Genomic DNA, 17,054 nt, shown 5'->3' on the forward strand with positions numbered 1-17,054 from the left:
CATTCATATATTCATTTGTATAATTCCCTTAGCACTCTTTTAAAACCTCCCAGCTTTTCCGCCCTGTTGTCACTCAAAACGAAACTGCTCTGCGTGCTGTGCGCACGTGAGACTGTTACTTAAAACTGTGCTTTATGCTGGACAGTATTTATTTATCGCCAGTTGTTCAAATCGCGTAATCTAATACGGTTTTAATGATAATTAAAAGATGAAACGGTAATACTAACCGTGGGGAATTTTATCATGATTTATCGTCAGACCGGTAATCGTTACATCCCTAATATAGTGGTTGTGCTTTAAATTAGCATGGTGACATTATGTATTTAAAAAAAAGTAGCTTCTTTAAATTCAACCCCTTTAAAGCACACTTTATAACACACTTTTTATTTATTTTTTTAAAAGTAACAATCCATCTCACCTGCCTAATTATAAATGCCTAGTTCATTATGGAGTTTTGCTAATTTCATGCTTTAATGTTGCTACGCAAAGAAACACATGTTAGTGGACTAGAGATTTTCAGTGTTGCTTTATATGTGACCCTGGACCACAAACCCAGTCTTAAGTCGCTGGGTTTGTTGTTTCTTGCTATTTGTAGCAATAGCCAACAATAATATTGAATGGGTCAAAATTATAGATTTTTCTTTTATGCCAAAAATCATTAGGATATTAAGTAAAGATCATGATCCAGTGAAGATATTTTGTAAATTTCCTACCGTAAATATATCAAAGCTTAATTTTTGATTAGTAATATGCATTGCTAAGACTTCATTCGGACAACTTTAAAGGTGATTTTCTCAATATTTAGATTTTTGTGCACCCTCAGATTCCAGATTTTCAAATAGTTGTATCTCAGCCAAATATTGTCCGATCCTAACAAACCATGCCTTTAAATAAAGAAAAGAGTTGTCAAAATGATAATTGATTAATAAATGATTATATGTATTTTATCTGCTCCATAAATAATTCTAGATAACTTATCTGAATTGTTTAAATGTGTAGAATCCACATAAGCTTGTTTTTCATCAACCGGTCAAAATTTACAGCAGGGCATGCAAATTCGGTCCGTTTTTGGTCAGACAGAAACTGCACACAGGCTGAATGTAAATATAAGTCTCTGTAAATCCACTCGCTGACACTAGGTGGCACTTATGGAAAAGCTGTTTCCCGTAAACTCTGTGGACAAAGCAGTATTGCGATTTAAGAACACTTCCTTTAGGTATTACATGGAGTGAAGATGAAAACAAAATGACATCGAATCGTTTCTGAAGACAGTCAGAACCATCAGAGGTACATTCATATAATTAATTCATTTGTATAATTCTTTTAAAAGCTCCCAGCTTTTCCTCCCCGTTTTCACTCAAAACGAAACTACTCTGCGTGGTGTGCGCACGTGAGACTGTTACTTAAAACTGTGCTTTATGCTGGACAGTATTTATTTATCGCCAGTTGTTCAAATCGCGTAATCTAATACGGTTTTAATGATAATTAAAAGATGAAACGGTAATACTAACCGTGGGGAATTTTATCATGATTTATCGTCAGACCGGTAATCGTTACATCCCTAATATAGTGGTTGTGCTTTAAATTAGCATGGTGACATTATGTATTTAAAAAAAAGTAGCTTCTTTAAATTCAACCCCTTTAAAGCACACTTTATAACACACTTTTTATTTATTTTTTTAAAAGTAACAATCCATCTCACCTGCCTAATTATAAATGCCTAGTTCATTATGGAGTTTTGCTAATTTCATGCTTTAATGTTGCTACGCAAAGAAACACATGTTAGTGGACTAGAGATTTTCAGTGTTGCTTTATATGTGACCCTGGACCACAAACCCAGTCTTAAGTCGCTGGGTTTGTTGTTTCTTGCTATTTGTAGCAATAGCCAACAATAATATTGAATGGGTCAAAATTATAGATTTTTCTTTTATGCCAAAAATCATTAGGATATTAAGTAAAGATCATGATCCAGTGAAGATATTTTGTAAATTTCCTACCGTAAATATATCAAAGCTTAATTTTTGATTAGTAATATGCATTGCTAAGACTTCATTCGGACAACTTTAAAGGTGATTTTCTCAATATTTCGTTTTTTTTTTTTTGCACCCTCAGATTCCAGATTTTCAAATAGTTGCATCTTGGCCAAATACCATGATCGTACATGATTTCAGATCATGTATAAATCTCAATTTCAAAAAATTTACCCTTATGACTGGTTTTGTGGTCCAGGGTCACATATTTCTTTAGTACTTACACAGTGTGCGCAAAACACTCCTTTTTTTTTTTTTGATGGTCACAGACATGGACATTTTTGTTTTCCATTTCAGAAATTTGTGCTGCTTTGTAGGTGAAGCTACATCATGCTCCTCATCCAGCCGTTTAACAACTCGAAAATATCGGAGTTGTTTGCTCAGGCATATTTGGCTGTTGCGCTGTTTCATATTAGTTTGTCTCATATTATGTTTTAGTGTTGAATTTATCATGCACATGCAGACACATGCAAACCACATATCAAAGATGTGATCGCTAACCAGTGAGAGTACATGATACAGGAGAAGTGTGAAAGGAAATAGAAAACTGCCAAATTCCTTATTTAGGTTTGTAATTATGATATATATATTTGCAGAACATTTTGTCAGACAATTGTTGTTCTTTTATTGGACATTGGGGATTAACAGTCAAAAATTGAATTAGCCAGCTAACAGAAATGCTGATTCAGATGTGTGAACCATCAAGTATATGCATGAAAGCAATTTTTTTTTTGTAGTCGAATTTGCGTTGTAGCAGTTCTTTGACTTAAAACGTATTCAGGTGGGTATAGTGTAGTGGTTAAAGATCTGAGCTGGTAAAAGGTTAAATCCCACAAGATTGATCCCTGGACAACTACCATTGTGCCCTTCTGCAAGGCACTTAACCCCATATATCTAAGTGTACTGTTAGTCACTTTGGGCAAAAGCACTAGGGACACAACAGTACCGTATTATGGCTGAGTAGAAAAACCAACTTGTGAGTGGACCCTTTGCTTTCTTTTTGAAATATTTTGTGTAATTTTAAGAAACCACTACAGAGAGAACTAAATTGTTTCCATTAACTGCTGAATTCAATATGAGTATTATTTAGGTCATGCTTCTTGGTAGCCTTAAAGTATCCTGTCACGGAGCCTAATTAATATTCCCAAGGCACCAATTCAAAATTGAACATTCGTTGTTGTGACAGTCACTTGGTTTAGTGTGTTAGCTAGTTATAACCATACTGTATTTGTTGATATAAGCTACTGTGCAGTCATATGTGTTCATTTTAGTGGCTTAGTGGTTTACAAAAATGCTTCTTAAACACAGAATTGGTATCAGAACCAGAATCTGTAAATCCCTTATGATTCCCAGCCCTAGATATCCACAGCAGTGCTGACTGCTCTCAGATTGCATGGATATAGTGGCTGGGTGTTCAGCACTTTGCCAAGCTGCCTCACAATAGCAGTGGTTATTCCCTGTAGATAGTGTGTCCCCCCCAGGCAGAGAGAGCTTGGTATTTGTTGAGCATGTGATGGCGGGTCCTGGAGCTGTAGTTTTTAAGCTCTCATATTCGTGTGACACTTAAGACTGTTTTGTGCTCCGCTACAATAAATACGATTAAAATGTTGGACCACCGAGTATGTTAAAAGTTTTCTCTAATCTTCTAACATGTTCAGAAGCATGCATGTTGAGATTTTGTTCTCAGCACCCCTCACCCACTCATCTCCCCCAAACATGGATGTACGGCCCCATTAATGTTTCATACTAATGGACCCGTCTGACCGGGTTTGGACAGATGTATGTGTGTGTGTGTCTGTGTGTTTGAGTCATGCATCTCTGTTGCTGTTTGGCTTTGTCCTGAAGGTCTTGTGTGATCCTGTGCCTGTACATGCATTTGTGTGTTTTGTTTGTTCTTTATGTGTGAACGCCTTGTAATTTGCATATGTGTGTGGGTGCATTTACTTAGCTGTAGGTTGAAGACAAATTTGACGACAACCTGCCATTATTGTCATTCAGCAACTTTCTAAAAAAAACAACACTAAAAAAAAATTATTTTATTTCAGCTAGTTATCAAGCCAGCATTTCTCCTTTTCATTTAGTTTAACTTGATATGCTAAAATAACTAAAACTGAAATAAAAAATTAATAAAAACTATGTAAACATATGTCTACATATATACAAATAAAACACAAACTAACAACAAAATTACAAAAAAAACTAAACATAATGTAAAAATAAAACGTATTCAAAATAAAACTATAATAAAATAGAAAATCTATCAAAATAAAAACTATAATAGTATCACAATACTAACACTGGATTGTAGTCAGCTAATTATATTTAGTAGAAATAATAATAATAATAATGTTATCTTAGGCAAGGCAAGTTTATTTATATAGCACATTTCATACACAATGGTAATTCAAAGTGCTTTACATAAAAGGAAATAAAATAATCACAACAATAAAACAAGGAATTTAAAAACTTTTTAAATGATTTAAAAATTGATTTAAAATTGAATTTAAAACAGTTAAAAATAGAAAATGATTCTACATAAAATACAGTGCAGTCATTTCGGACGTGCTCATTCACTAAATGCACAGCTAAACAGATGAGTTTTGAGTCTAGATTTAAATGTGACTAATGTTTTAGCACATCTGATCTCTTCTGGAAGCTGATTCCAACTGCGGGCGGCATAATAACTAAAAGCGGACTCCCCTTGTTTTGTGTGAACCCTTGGTATTTCTAACTGACTCGATCCTAATGATCTGAGTGGTCTGTTAGGTTTATATTCAGTGAGCATATCTGCTATGTATTTAGGTCCTAGGCCATGGAGTGATTTATAAACGAGTAAAAGTACTTAAAAATCAATCCTAAATATAACTGGAAGCCATTGTAAGGATTTGAGGACTGGTGTGATATGCTCAGATTTTCTGGTTCTAGTCAGAATCCTGGCAGCAGTGTTCTGGATGAGCATGATATTAAAATATATTATTAATAATATTAATAAAATAAGTTATAGTACTAATAATATAATAATTATAATAAAATGGTACAACTGTATATGTCTCAATAACACGGCAAAGTAAAATGTATATATGTATGAGTGTTCTCTGGTCTTCGTATTATAATAACAGTAACATTTATATGAATGGTTTAGAATAGTTTTGGTATACTGTCCGTCCGTGTGTGTGTGTGCGCACGGTTGCTGGGTTTGGATGGCTGTGTATAAATGTCCTGAGGCTGTGTTCCAGGCACTGTTCATAGTTCATCATTTTCAATTCTGCACTTTCCCCCTCTGAGCCCCACCCTGCCGCCCCCTGGGGCATCACTTCTGTCCTCCCCCATCTCTGCCTCCCATCCATCCATCAACTCCCCCTTCAGCCCCAGTTTCTCATCCTTCCCTTCACCTTCCTCTCCCCTGCTCTCCTCTAATGGCTCTGAAGAAACCGAAGGACTGAGGGAAGACTAGTCCAAGGTCACTCTCTGGTTTCTTTTCTTTGTCTGAACTCAAGTGTTTGAACATAGTGTATGTTAACAATGCAACTTAATGCAACTATATATATACACACAGTACATATACAGTTAATATATATACATTTATGTGCATAACATGGTACCATTCTTTCTTTTTGTTTTTGGACCGAAGAACCATTTTACATGTCCGAAAATCACCAACTCCAAGGATCACACGTTCATAAAAGCAAAGGCCAGCTGTGTAATTGTGTTGCAACTGTTTCTTATGGAGTCTTTTCAAGTGTAGTCAGCCCACAGTGGAAATAACCAGAATGTTCGCTATAAAGTTGTCATACAGGCCGACAGTGTGACCATATGGCCATCAGAACAGGAGAGGCATTTCAACACGCTTCTAGTTTTAATATCCAATTTTAGAACAAGGCTGTTAAAACTTCCATAGCTGTGCTGAAAATGACATCTTCAACTTTCCAAGGCTCTGCTCTAGTAAAACACTGTATCTGTACATAAAATGAATTTCCCATGAAGAATTCAGAACAGTGAGAGTTCTCTTGTTATTTCACTTTCCTTAGTGTAGTAACTCTAGAATCTAGTTAAGATTTTGGAAGGCATTTTTGAGTATTTTATTTGTACCCTGAATGTGTTATGAATATGTACATTTTGTTTATTCACTATATAATGGTTATATTTTTTATATATATATTTTAGTTCATAATTTAAAATGATTAGGTCAAACAAAGCAAAGCTTTTGAGGTTAAATATCATCAACAACCTTAAGACACCAAGACTCTTGTTAATCAGTAAATGATGAAGAAAGTCCCATTTGACACTGAATTTATTTATAAATTAAACTCTAATTAAATCCCGTTTTGTAAGAGGAAATATACACTACTATTCAAAAGTTTGGGGTCGGTAGGATTTAAAAAAAAATGTTCAAAAGTCTCTTATGCTCACCAAGGCTGCATTTATTTGATTAAAATTACAGTAAAAACAATGTGAGATTGTTAAAAAAAATTAAATATTTTCTGTTGTAATGTTTTAAAATGTAATTTCTCCCTGTGTTGAAAAACTGAATTTTCCGCAGCAATTGCTCTAATCTTCAGTGTCACATGATCCTTCAGAAATCATTCTAATATGCTAATTTGTGTTCAAAATGCTTATCAATGATACATGAAACTAAACTTTTTTTTTGTTTTTTTGTCAGGATTCTTAAAAAAGGTGGTTCAGAAGAACAGCATATGTTTTACATGGAAATCTTTTGTAACATTATAAATGTATTTTTAATATCACTCTAGGTCAATTTAATACAGCCTTGCTGAATACAAGTATTAATTTCTTTAAAAAGAAAAACAGAACGTTCCTGAAATGTATTTTCTATCCTTAAACCTCTCTGATCTATTGTGTCCTTTCCCGATCCTGTTCTCTCTATTAATTGGGACAGTGATAGATGAGACAGGAAATGAAGTTGCAAAAGGCCAAAAAATGATTTTCAAACATGTATATAATCACGTTTTGTGTGTGTGAGAGAAAGTGTGTAGACTGCATACAAAACAATTGATGTCATTGTTTTGAATGGGATCAGGCAGCTGACTCGGACGTTACTTTGCAAGGTCTCACCTCTCACATGGAGAGATGTAAAGGAGTGTCTGCTGGAAGGCTACACACCGAAGTGACATTTTTTCCTCATGGAAAATGAGATGAGGGGGAATATACGGTGTATCTTGTTTCAAGAGACATTTAAATAAACCTGACTCAAATCCATATGCAGATAAGTCTAGCCTGCTCCCCAGCTGTTTCCTGTTACTGATTTCTCACACACACTCAAGCCTTGCTCGGTGTCAGCGGCTGCTCTCTGTATCTCCACACTTGGCTTAACCTTGTTTTGTGTGAGCTCCCTTTACCACCCACAACGAGTCAATGTGTGTGTGCTATCCGCTTGTTTTCGTCTTCCTTGTGGTACTAGCCAAAATCGCACGTGTGTTCTTTTAAGACGCGCCTCTAGTTTGCATCTTGAAAGCCTTACAGTGATGTGTGTGGGTTTTGTGTTTGAAAGTTTGTCTGAGTAACTTGTTAGTCACCCAAAAATGCTTTAGAAAGTCAGTCGTCCCTTTTCTGATGCCACCCCACGTAAACTATGACTCTTCCAAACTGAGTAGACCTAGAACTCATCATGCTATAAAGTGTTAGTGTGTGTTCAGTCATGAGTAAGCGTGTGTGTGTGTCATCTGACTTCCAGTAAAAGGTGATGAAGCTGATATGATGTGTTCAGATATTCCTGCATGTTCAAGCTTTGGTTACACATACTGACTCATCTGGCGCTGCATGTTTCTCCATGTCTTGGAGGAGACTGCTGACTTGGAGTTGAATGTGTTTGAGTAACACTGGCTGAGCAAGTGTGTGTGTGTGTGTGTTGAGCAACAAGCCATGGGTTTCCTCAAACTTTCGGGAAGTGACCTCACACTGCCTTAGGCAACAGAGGCAGTGATATCATTGACAGGAAATGCCACTAATGCCGGCAGGCACAATAGCTGCTTGTGCTCTCAGTGGGCAAAAGGAACTAGCACATGTACAAAACACTTTTTTCTTTTTGTGCTAAATATTAATTAACATGATGTATCAAATAGTGGGAAATTTCTGGAGTAGAAAATAACTCATTTTGTGGTAAATGAGTGCAGCAGTGAGCAATATTTGGTTCGTCGACCTGAATATTGGAAATTGAATGATGTTGTTGTTGTTGTTAATATTCACAAACAAGAGGATTTTTATAAAGGAATACATTTTAAAGGGATTGTTCAGATAATGACAGAATTTTCATTTTGGGTGAACTATTCCTTTAATTGACCTGACTTTCATCTGTGAAACACAAAATAAAATATTTAGCATAATGTTTAAGCTGCTTTCTGTCCAATGAAGGCTGTCAAGCTTCAAAAAGCACTATAAAAGTAGCCCACATCTCATGTTCCAAGTCTTCTGAAGTCAAATGATAGCTTTGTGTGAAGAACAGTTTTAAAATCCACCATATATTCCATATATTCAAACTTAGCATGGCATATTTTAACATTTTTGTGTAAACTATTTCTGTAAGTGCGCCAAATGGCTGTAGTATCAAGATGTTTAAGCAGTGATTCAGTTTGAATATATGTGGTTTTTAATTGCAGATGAGTAATTGAGTGATTTACTGTGTTTTGTCCCTCAGACGGAGGATTCTCCTAGTCCGAAGAGACCGCGTCTTTCTCAGCAGTCTGTACTGGAGTTTACCTCTGCCCCTCCTTCCACACCCTCACCACCAATCAGACCATGGGAGCTTCCGCCCAGTCGCAGGCCACACCCCTATCCCCACCCACACTATCACCCTGAACGCTGCCACACACCTGTACGGCACAGACGCAGGTATGCTGTTGTTAGTTTTGACTGTTAGTACTGATGTGCACTGAATGAGCTGACAGCTATTCATGAAGTCAGTGACTTTTGTCAGGTGTGTTTCTATATCGCTTTTATAGAGCTTTTTTAAGCAGCTTAACAGATTGGATTATTGTATTGTGAATGACTATTTTAGAAAATGACTCATTTTGTGGTATAAATTCATAATTCTAGTCTCTTATTTTAGTTCATTAGTCCCCCAGTGAGCAACTGGCTGCTGAAAATCCAGTTTGATATGCAATACTGTATGTTCAGCTTTGAATGTATTTTAAAAGGTAACTTATTTCCGCGATAGCACATAGAAAAATAGTTTTTAAATTGTAATAATTTCACAACGTTACTGTTTTTTTTTGTTTGTTGATCAAATAAATTGGTAAGCATAAGACTTCTTTCAAAAACATTTTTAAAAAATTGTTATTATTCCTTAATTTTGTATATGTATAGTATAAACTTATATGTGACCCTGGACCACTAAACCAGTCATAAGGGTCAATTTTTTGAGATTGAGGTTTATATATTATCTGAAAGTATAATAAATAAGCTTATTTATAATAAATAAGCTTTCCATTGATGTATGGTTTGTTATGATAGGACAATATTTGTCCGAGATACAACTATTTGAATATCTGGAATCTGAGGGTGCAAAACATTTTAAAAGTTAACATTTTTAAAGCCTTTAAAGTTGTCCAAATGAAGTTCTTGGCAATGCATATTACTAATCAAAAATTAAGTTTTGATATATTTACAGTAGGAAATTTACAGATATCTTCATGGAACATGAACAATGATTTTGGGCATAAAAGAAAAATCTATCATTTTTGACCCATACAATGCATTTTTGGCTATTGCTACAAATATACCCGTGTGACTTAAGACTGGTTTTGTGGTCCAGGGTCACATCTGATTATTACTGTGTGTTAAATGAATGTGACTTTGCCTGTGCAGTCCTCCAGTGCGGCGTCAGCGAGGCCGGCGAGAGCGTCTGTCACGGCACCATCCCCCTCATGGGTCCCCGGGTGGGGGACAGGATGAAAACTATCGCCACCATCCTCACCCACTTTCGCTTCATCCCTACGGCCAGCCACCATCCCATCCTCCACCCGGCCTTGATGAGCCCCGGGCCTTTCACCCCCCCACGCTCTCGCCTCGGTTATTGCACCCTCCGCAGCAGGGAGCCATGGTGATGGATCTCCATGAGCAGGTTAGAGGGTTGGGGCAGGGTCTCTGTGGGATGATAACTGGGGCCGAAGGTACCCTAATGAGGTTTCCATCCAAGAAGGTTAAGCAGACTCTTAAGATGTCTTGTATCATAACTTTTTTTGTGTGTCATGTACCCCCACAGCCCCATTAACAGGGCTCAAGTACCCCTCCATCAACCAAAGCAGAAATGTCTTTATTTTAAATCTTATTATACTGGATATTATGTAGCATTTACGGATGCTTATTTCCACCATGGAAGAAAGGTTATTGCATTTTTTTTCCCTCCCTCACAATTGTTTTTTATTTTTTTTATTTTTTTTTGTAATTGCTAGTTTATATCTCACAATTCAGACTTTTTTTTGTTTCCACCACAGAATAATTCTGTAAATCTGACTTTTTTTTGTTGTTGTCAGAATTGTGAGATTTAAGCTATTTTTCTTTTATTTGTTTCAGAGTATTAAAAAATGGATTTTGGGAAAAAAATGGAAAAAAAGAAGATTCCATTATCATAATTAAAGTGGCCCTTTTTTTGGATGGATCATTAATAAATCAAACAGACTCTATATTCATAATTTTTGTTTCTGTGTGTGTGCATTTTAGCTCCCTCAGGGTACAGTGCCGGTGTCATATACAGTTTCTCCAATGCCGCCCCATGGTCTACCTGCCCCCCTCTGTACGGGACAGCATCTCCCAGCATGCTCTTCTCAACAGCAGGTGCCCGCCTGTTCTGTGGTCTTCAGCGGACAGCAACACTATCCAATCTGTAGCATACCGCCTCCTGTAAGTATATATCAGGGTGTGAAAAGGCCTAGATAGCATCAATTGATTTTAGTGAGCTCATTTGATTTGGTTGTATCTGCTGCCCCCCAGTGGTGGCAAGTTGTTACCTTCCTGTTTTGACCTTTGAAGTGTTTTGTAGTGGCTTGAAACTGATAGTCTAATGTCTATTTGTTTGTTTGACCTGCAGATGTTGCCGGCATGTTCAGTGCAGCATTTGCCAGTGCCGTACGCCGCATTTCCTTCTCTTCTCTCCAGTGATCCACCCTTCCTGCTTCATCCGCCGCATCTATCACATCATCCTCCCCACCTCCCCACGCCTGGACAGTTCTTACCTTTCCAGACGCAACAGTCTCGATCTGTGAGTATACAATAATATGCCCACACTGTTTTATATTTGACTAGTTATGCCATTAACGTAAAACTATATACCATTCGCATTTTTATGTTTATTAAAGGAGTCTCTTATACTCAACAAGGCTGCATTTAGTTAATCAGAAATATAGTAAAAGTAATATTGTGAGATATTATTACAACTGAAACTTACTTCTATTTAAAATGTTAAAAATGATTTTGAGTTAAATTTATTATTAAATTGTTATTATTATTAATGTTGAAAACAGTTGTTCTGCTTAATATTTTCGTGGAAACTGATTTATTTATTTTTTGGATAGATAGTTTAAAAGAAAATATTTTTGTAGCATTTTAAATGTCTTTATTTTTTTAATCAAGTCGATGCATCCTTGCTGAGTAAAATTTCTCATTTTTTAATTAAAATCTTACTAACTCCAAACTTTTGAACTGTAGAGTGTGTGGGTATATGTGTGTATTGTGTATATATGAAATATTTAAAGTAATCTATTAATATATTAGAATATTTACAATGCACAAATATTTTATAATATGTTAATATTTATATTAATACTTGCATTCATGTTTTTACTATAGTTCTGCTACGCTAGACTAAAACATTTTTTTTTAATTTAAAATATTAGCATTAAATATGCATATTTGTCTTTTTTGACCAGCCGCTGCAGAGGATAGAGAATGAGGTTGAGTTGTTGGGGGAACACCTGTCGGTAGGTGGAGGGTTTAACTATCCTCATTCGGGGCATCCTAGTCCTCTGCCCCCTTCCACCCCACTACAGTTCCTCTCCCATGAACCCCTGCCTCAGGAGCTCTTTGGAGTGGTGAGTGATCTTCATGCTTCATCACCTCTGCTCGCTGCAATCTAAACAAGCTGATGAAGGTTTTATGTGTTTTTCCTGTGTGTTCTCTCCAGCCGTATCCACACTTCATGCCTCGGCGAATCACAGGCAGACGTTACCGCTCTCAGCAGGCTGTACCTCCACCTCCTTACCACCCAAGTCTGCTGCCCTACTTCCTGTGAGTTACACATGCAAACATACACCAGAGTGTTGTGTTGGAGAGCCAACGAGCTGTAGAATAATAATGTCACTGTTTCTATTTGGTGGGCCAGATCTGTTCTTCCAGTCCAGCCAACAGCAGTGGGTCCCACCATTAGCTTGGAGCTGGATGTAGATGATGGAGAGGTTGAGAATTATGAGGTGAGACACTTATAAATATTTCTATCAAAGACCGATCACTTTTTAGGTATACTTTTGTTTTTGTATTCTGTTTTACATGTGCTTTTGTGTTTGACTAGGCTCTGTTAAACCTTGCTGAGCGTCTTGGAGAAGCGAAGCCTAGAGGTTTGACAAAAGCCGATATCGAACAGCTGCCTTCCTACAGATTCAACCCCAGCAACCATCAGTCAGAGCAGACTTTGTGAGTACAAACTTAAAAACAAAGTAATTATTATTGAACTATAATAATCAAGAGACTACATATTAGGGTTGGGCCGATAGACGACGCCGATGGCTGACAGACATCACGATGTTGGGCTGTTAGGTTTTCGTTTTGGTTTTGTAAAGAAATAATGAAATAAGTTGTTTTTCTTTTTTTTCCGATTGTGGATTCTTAATTAAAAATTAATTGAACGAATGATACATGGATTGTGCAAGTCATTTATGTTTGTCTGTGCTAGGGCTGTGCGATTAATCGAAATCGTCGCTTTATAGCATGATTTTCCGCGCCCCCGACCTCCCGCAATATGCTATCCGAACCAATCAGAATGCAGCGCGCCTAAATGGCGCACGAGAACAGAACAGACCGGGTGGGGATGCAAACGTAACGGCAGGTTCACACACTCTGTCTGTGGTGCGTTTTTTTTTCTGCGCCCATGTTAACGGATCAGAGCGTTCTCACTGCACGTGATTGCAGTCCGGCAGTGCGCTCCAGGAGCGGTGCGTCTGCAGCAGTCATGCTGCGATTTTTCCATATCGCACAGCCCTAGTCTGTGCGTCTGATCGCACGCTTGCATTGCTGTATATGCACATTTATGGTTTTACGTGTAGGAACACTTATTAAGTTACTGCAATTAGGTAATAGGTATCGGCTCACACTTTAAAAAGTTACCTGATCAAGGAGTGCTGAGGGAGTTTCAGCTCCTCTTGTGCTTTGCTCAGCTCACGTCTCCTCCATCAGATGTGGGAAAAAACGGTGTTGACTGCCCGGCAAACCCTGAAAGCCCGATCAGTGCTGGCCTGCTGCTGCTTAAGTGAGTTGTTTATTGCAATGTTCAGATTGTGACCAAAACAACTTAACCAAGGCCATTTTAATTATCTGATGGCGGCAACAATATTGGCCCCATTATCAGTAGTTATGCAGGAGATTTTTTTTTCTTCTATCTTCCATTTGTGTATACTCTATAATGCCTATTATAGGTTGTCGGCTGTATGGCTTTCTGGCATGAAGCTTGTTTGTAGGCATTTCGATTCTAGTGTCCACTCTTTGCTGACATAATGTGCGGTCACTGACATGTAAGGCATCATGTTGCAGCTGGACCACATGTCAGTTGTCAGGGCCAAATATTCCACATCATCCAGCACTGCCGAAATATTTGTTCTGATGTCGTTGTACAACTTTGGGACTGCGGTCTTCGAGAAGAATTTCCGACCTGGCCGCTCATACTGCTTGTCAAATGTTTGCAGCATGACCTTAAATGCGCTCTTCTCTACCGTATTAAAAGAAACCATTTCTTTTGCTAGGTAGCGAGTTACAGCATCAGTACACTTACAGCTTGTACTTATTTGAACAATGCTTGAAACTTGGTATGACGAGCACTTCCTGTGTCTATTTGCCTCTTTAAGATGAATCGTTTGATGTATTCCCCAATTGTAAGTCGCTTTGGATAAAAGCGTCTGCTAAATGTAAATGTACACCGCTTCCATCTTTCACTATCACGCTTGTACTTTGTACTTTTGGCAAAAGCCTCAGATATGGTTGGTTGGTCCATAGTTGTTTTGCGAAGTTCAGTTGTGAGATGATGACGGGAGTCCAGTGGAAAAAGTGATCGACAGGTGTGGTATTTTGTGTGTTAACTTTATTTATGGGTTTTGTTATTGGTAAAACAAAGAACATGCGGGTCGGATCGTGGGTGTTGGATAATAAATATATTACAATTTACAATAAAATAAATAATTCAAATAATTCGACATCGCCCAACCCTACTACATATATACATGAATATTTGTACTCTTAAAGGGGTAGTTGACCCAAAAATGAAAGTTTTGTCATTTACGCTCCCTCATGTCGTTTCAAACCTGTATGAGTTTCTTATGTCAAACATTAGATATTTTGAAGAATGCTGGTAATCAAACAGTTGATGGTCCCCATTGACTTCCATAGTATTTCTTTCCCTTCTATCGAAGTCAATGGGGACCAACAACTGTTTGGGTCTTTAAAATATCTTCTTTTGTGTTCAACACAAGGAAGAAACTCATACAGGTTTGGAACGACATGAGGGTGAGTAAATGATGACAGAATCTTCATTTTTGGATGAACTATTGCTTTAAGGAAATTCAAAGGAAAAATGTCTGTTCAGGCTTTTTTTCTTTTAAATAAATTTTAACAAACTCTTGATGTTGAAAAAAGTATTGAAGTAATATTTTCCCCCTCTTTCCCTGTAGGTGTGTGGTGTGCATGTGTGATTTTGAGTCTCGTCAGCTGTTGAGAGTACTGCCCTGTAATCATGAATTCCATGCCAAGTGTGTCGACAAATGGCTCAAGGTAAGCAATCTTGCAAATTTATTAATTTAATTTATTTTAATTCAATTAAATTCAAGTTTATTTGTACAGCACTTTTCACGATACAAATCATTGCAAAGCAACTTTACAGCAAATTAAGTTTCTACAATATTTAGTGGTAGCTTATCAGTAATTATGTGAAGAATTTTCAGTGGTTCTCAACCTTTTAACTCAAAGGTCCCCTTTTTTAACACAATATTCACAGCCTCCCCGATATAGGCCATTTCTCTTATTTCCTCCGTAATTGAAAACACTTCTTTTTCTCAAATGTGTTTTTTTACCACAATGCATTTTTTTCAAGAATTTAATAGATAGATAGGAGTTAGATTTAGTTTAATGTATTAAAAATTTAAACACTAATCTTAAAGCCCCCTTGGAGGTTGAGAACCACTGTCTTAAGGTGTAGCCACATTTTCCATTGCTCTGTGAATTTTCACAGACGAAATCCATTTATTTCTCTAGGAATCCATGCATTTGAGAATTTCGTGTTTCAGATAGATTTGTCTAACCTACAGTTGTCTTCAGTTATGATCTATATATTTCTTAGACCTATTTGAAAATCTATCCTCCTCTGTCTTCTAGGCTAACAGAACCTGTCCTATTTGCCGAGCAGATGCCTCTGAAGTCCAGCGGGATTCCGAGTGACGCTGCTCACCGAACACACACGCGCACGCACACACACACACACACACACACACACACACACCACAAACACTTCAGTCATTCTCCTACCCTGTTACATTCAATTAACTCCCACATGCATAATTACTCCTCGCACACAGATGACTGCTGCAAAAGATTCATAAAAACTTTATGCATCAAAATCATCTTTGCTATTCATCTATGATTATCCAACTGAGACTCACACACAAACACATCCCTTTGGTTGTTTGATCACTAATTCTTTGAGCACACACACACACACACACACACACACCACAAACACTTCAGTCATTCTCCTACCCTGTTACATTCAATTAACTCCCACATGCATAATTACTCCTCGCACACAGATGACTGCTGCAAAAGATTCATAAAAACTTTATGCATCAAAATCATCTTTGCTATTCATCTATGATTATCCAACTGAGACTCACACACAAACACATCCCTTTGGTTGTTTGATCACTAATTCTTTGAGTGGAAGTCCAAAGATTATGGTTTATATTATCATTCTGGTTATGTTCTGGTTCTGATATTGTTTTTTTTTTTTTAATATGAATATATATATAGTTTAGTTCTCCCCTTTGGGGGCGGGTGTTGTATGTTGCAGTCTTGTGTGAGTGAGTGAGTGAGTGTGTATGTGCACTAACATTCCCGGCTATGTGAGCACACTGTGGTGTGGTGGTCTTTACGAAGGTTAATGTTGTGAGCATGGGCTTTTATATTTTACCAACAAATATAGCTATATATAAATATGTATGTATGTATCAATATAGAGGGACAAATTACAAAATTCATACTTTTTTTTTTTTCCAGAAAAAGAATTATGGAACTATCTTTTTCCAAAAATGGAACAAAAGATTCAAATTATATCTATACATAAAATGGGGCTTTTGGGTGGGTCTTGCTCAATTATGATTTAGCAGTCTTTATAGAATTGGAAAACTGTGAGAGGTGTGTGTGCTTTTGTGTGAAAGAGAGTGTGTATTAGAGAATCAGTTGTTTGTTATTTATCCCATATGTATGGTACAGAACACTGGCTTGTCGCTCTCACTTTTATTCTTGTCTGGGATTGGCTGAGGATGCGCACTGACATGACATGTGATTGGTTTGGAGGGGCAGTGGAATATTCTCCAAGTTCCTATTAGATGTATCCTGCTGCAATTTTTTTTTTCTTCGGTTTTCTTTGCCGCCTGTCACGTTTGCCATCTACAAAACACAAATAACCTTTTGAAAAACCATTAAATATGTATTTCTAATCCATAGCCAGTCCTGCAGATTATGTAATCAAATCACCACTTTTCTCATTTAGCACTTGGTGTCATAGTTTACCCAAAAATGTACATTTGTGGAAACTTT

The 17,054-nt window shown here is 37.1% G+C and overlaps 1 protein-coding gene across 4 annotated transcripts in view; it reads left to right on the forward strand.

The window, feature by feature from the left end:
• Positions 1-15,928, forward strand: part of LOC107754141 (E3 ubiquitin-protein ligase RNF38-like) — a 39,081-nt gene extending 23,153 nt beyond the window's left edge. For all 4 annotated transcript variants that reach the window (XM_016570470.1, XM_016570467.1, XM_016570466.1 and 1 more), the window contains exons 4-13: positions 8,683-8,876; positions 9,852-10,107; positions 10,707-10,886; positions 11,074-11,244; positions 11,912-12,073; positions 12,166-12,269; positions 12,364-12,451; positions 12,550-12,671; positions 14,915-15,014; positions 15,615-15,928. In XM_016570470.1, the coding sequence (XP_016425956.1) occupies positions 8,683-8,876; positions 9,852-10,107; positions 10,707-10,886; positions 11,074-11,244; positions 11,912-12,073; positions 12,166-12,269; positions 12,364-12,451; positions 12,550-12,671; positions 14,915-15,014; positions 15,615-15,677 (1,440 nt within the window). In that variant the 3' untranslated portion in view covers positions 15,678-15,928. The remainder of the gene's footprint in view (positions 1-8,682; positions 8,877-9,851; positions 10,108-10,706; positions 10,887-11,073; positions 11,245-11,911; positions 12,074-12,165; positions 12,270-12,363; positions 12,452-12,549; positions 12,672-14,914; positions 15,015-15,614) is intronic.
• The last annotated feature ends 1,126 nt before the right edge of the window (positions 15,929-17,054 follow it).

This window comes from Sinocyclocheilus rhinocerous, unplaced genomic scaffold (assembly GCF_001515625.1).
Source record: "Sinocyclocheilus rhinocerous isolate Xijiao unplaced genomic scaffold, SAMN03320098_v1.1 scaffold681, whole genome shotgun sequence".
Classification (NCBI taxonomy): Eukaryota; Metazoa; Chordata; class Actinopteri; order Cypriniformes; family Cyprinidae; genus Sinocyclocheilus; species Sinocyclocheilus rhinocerous.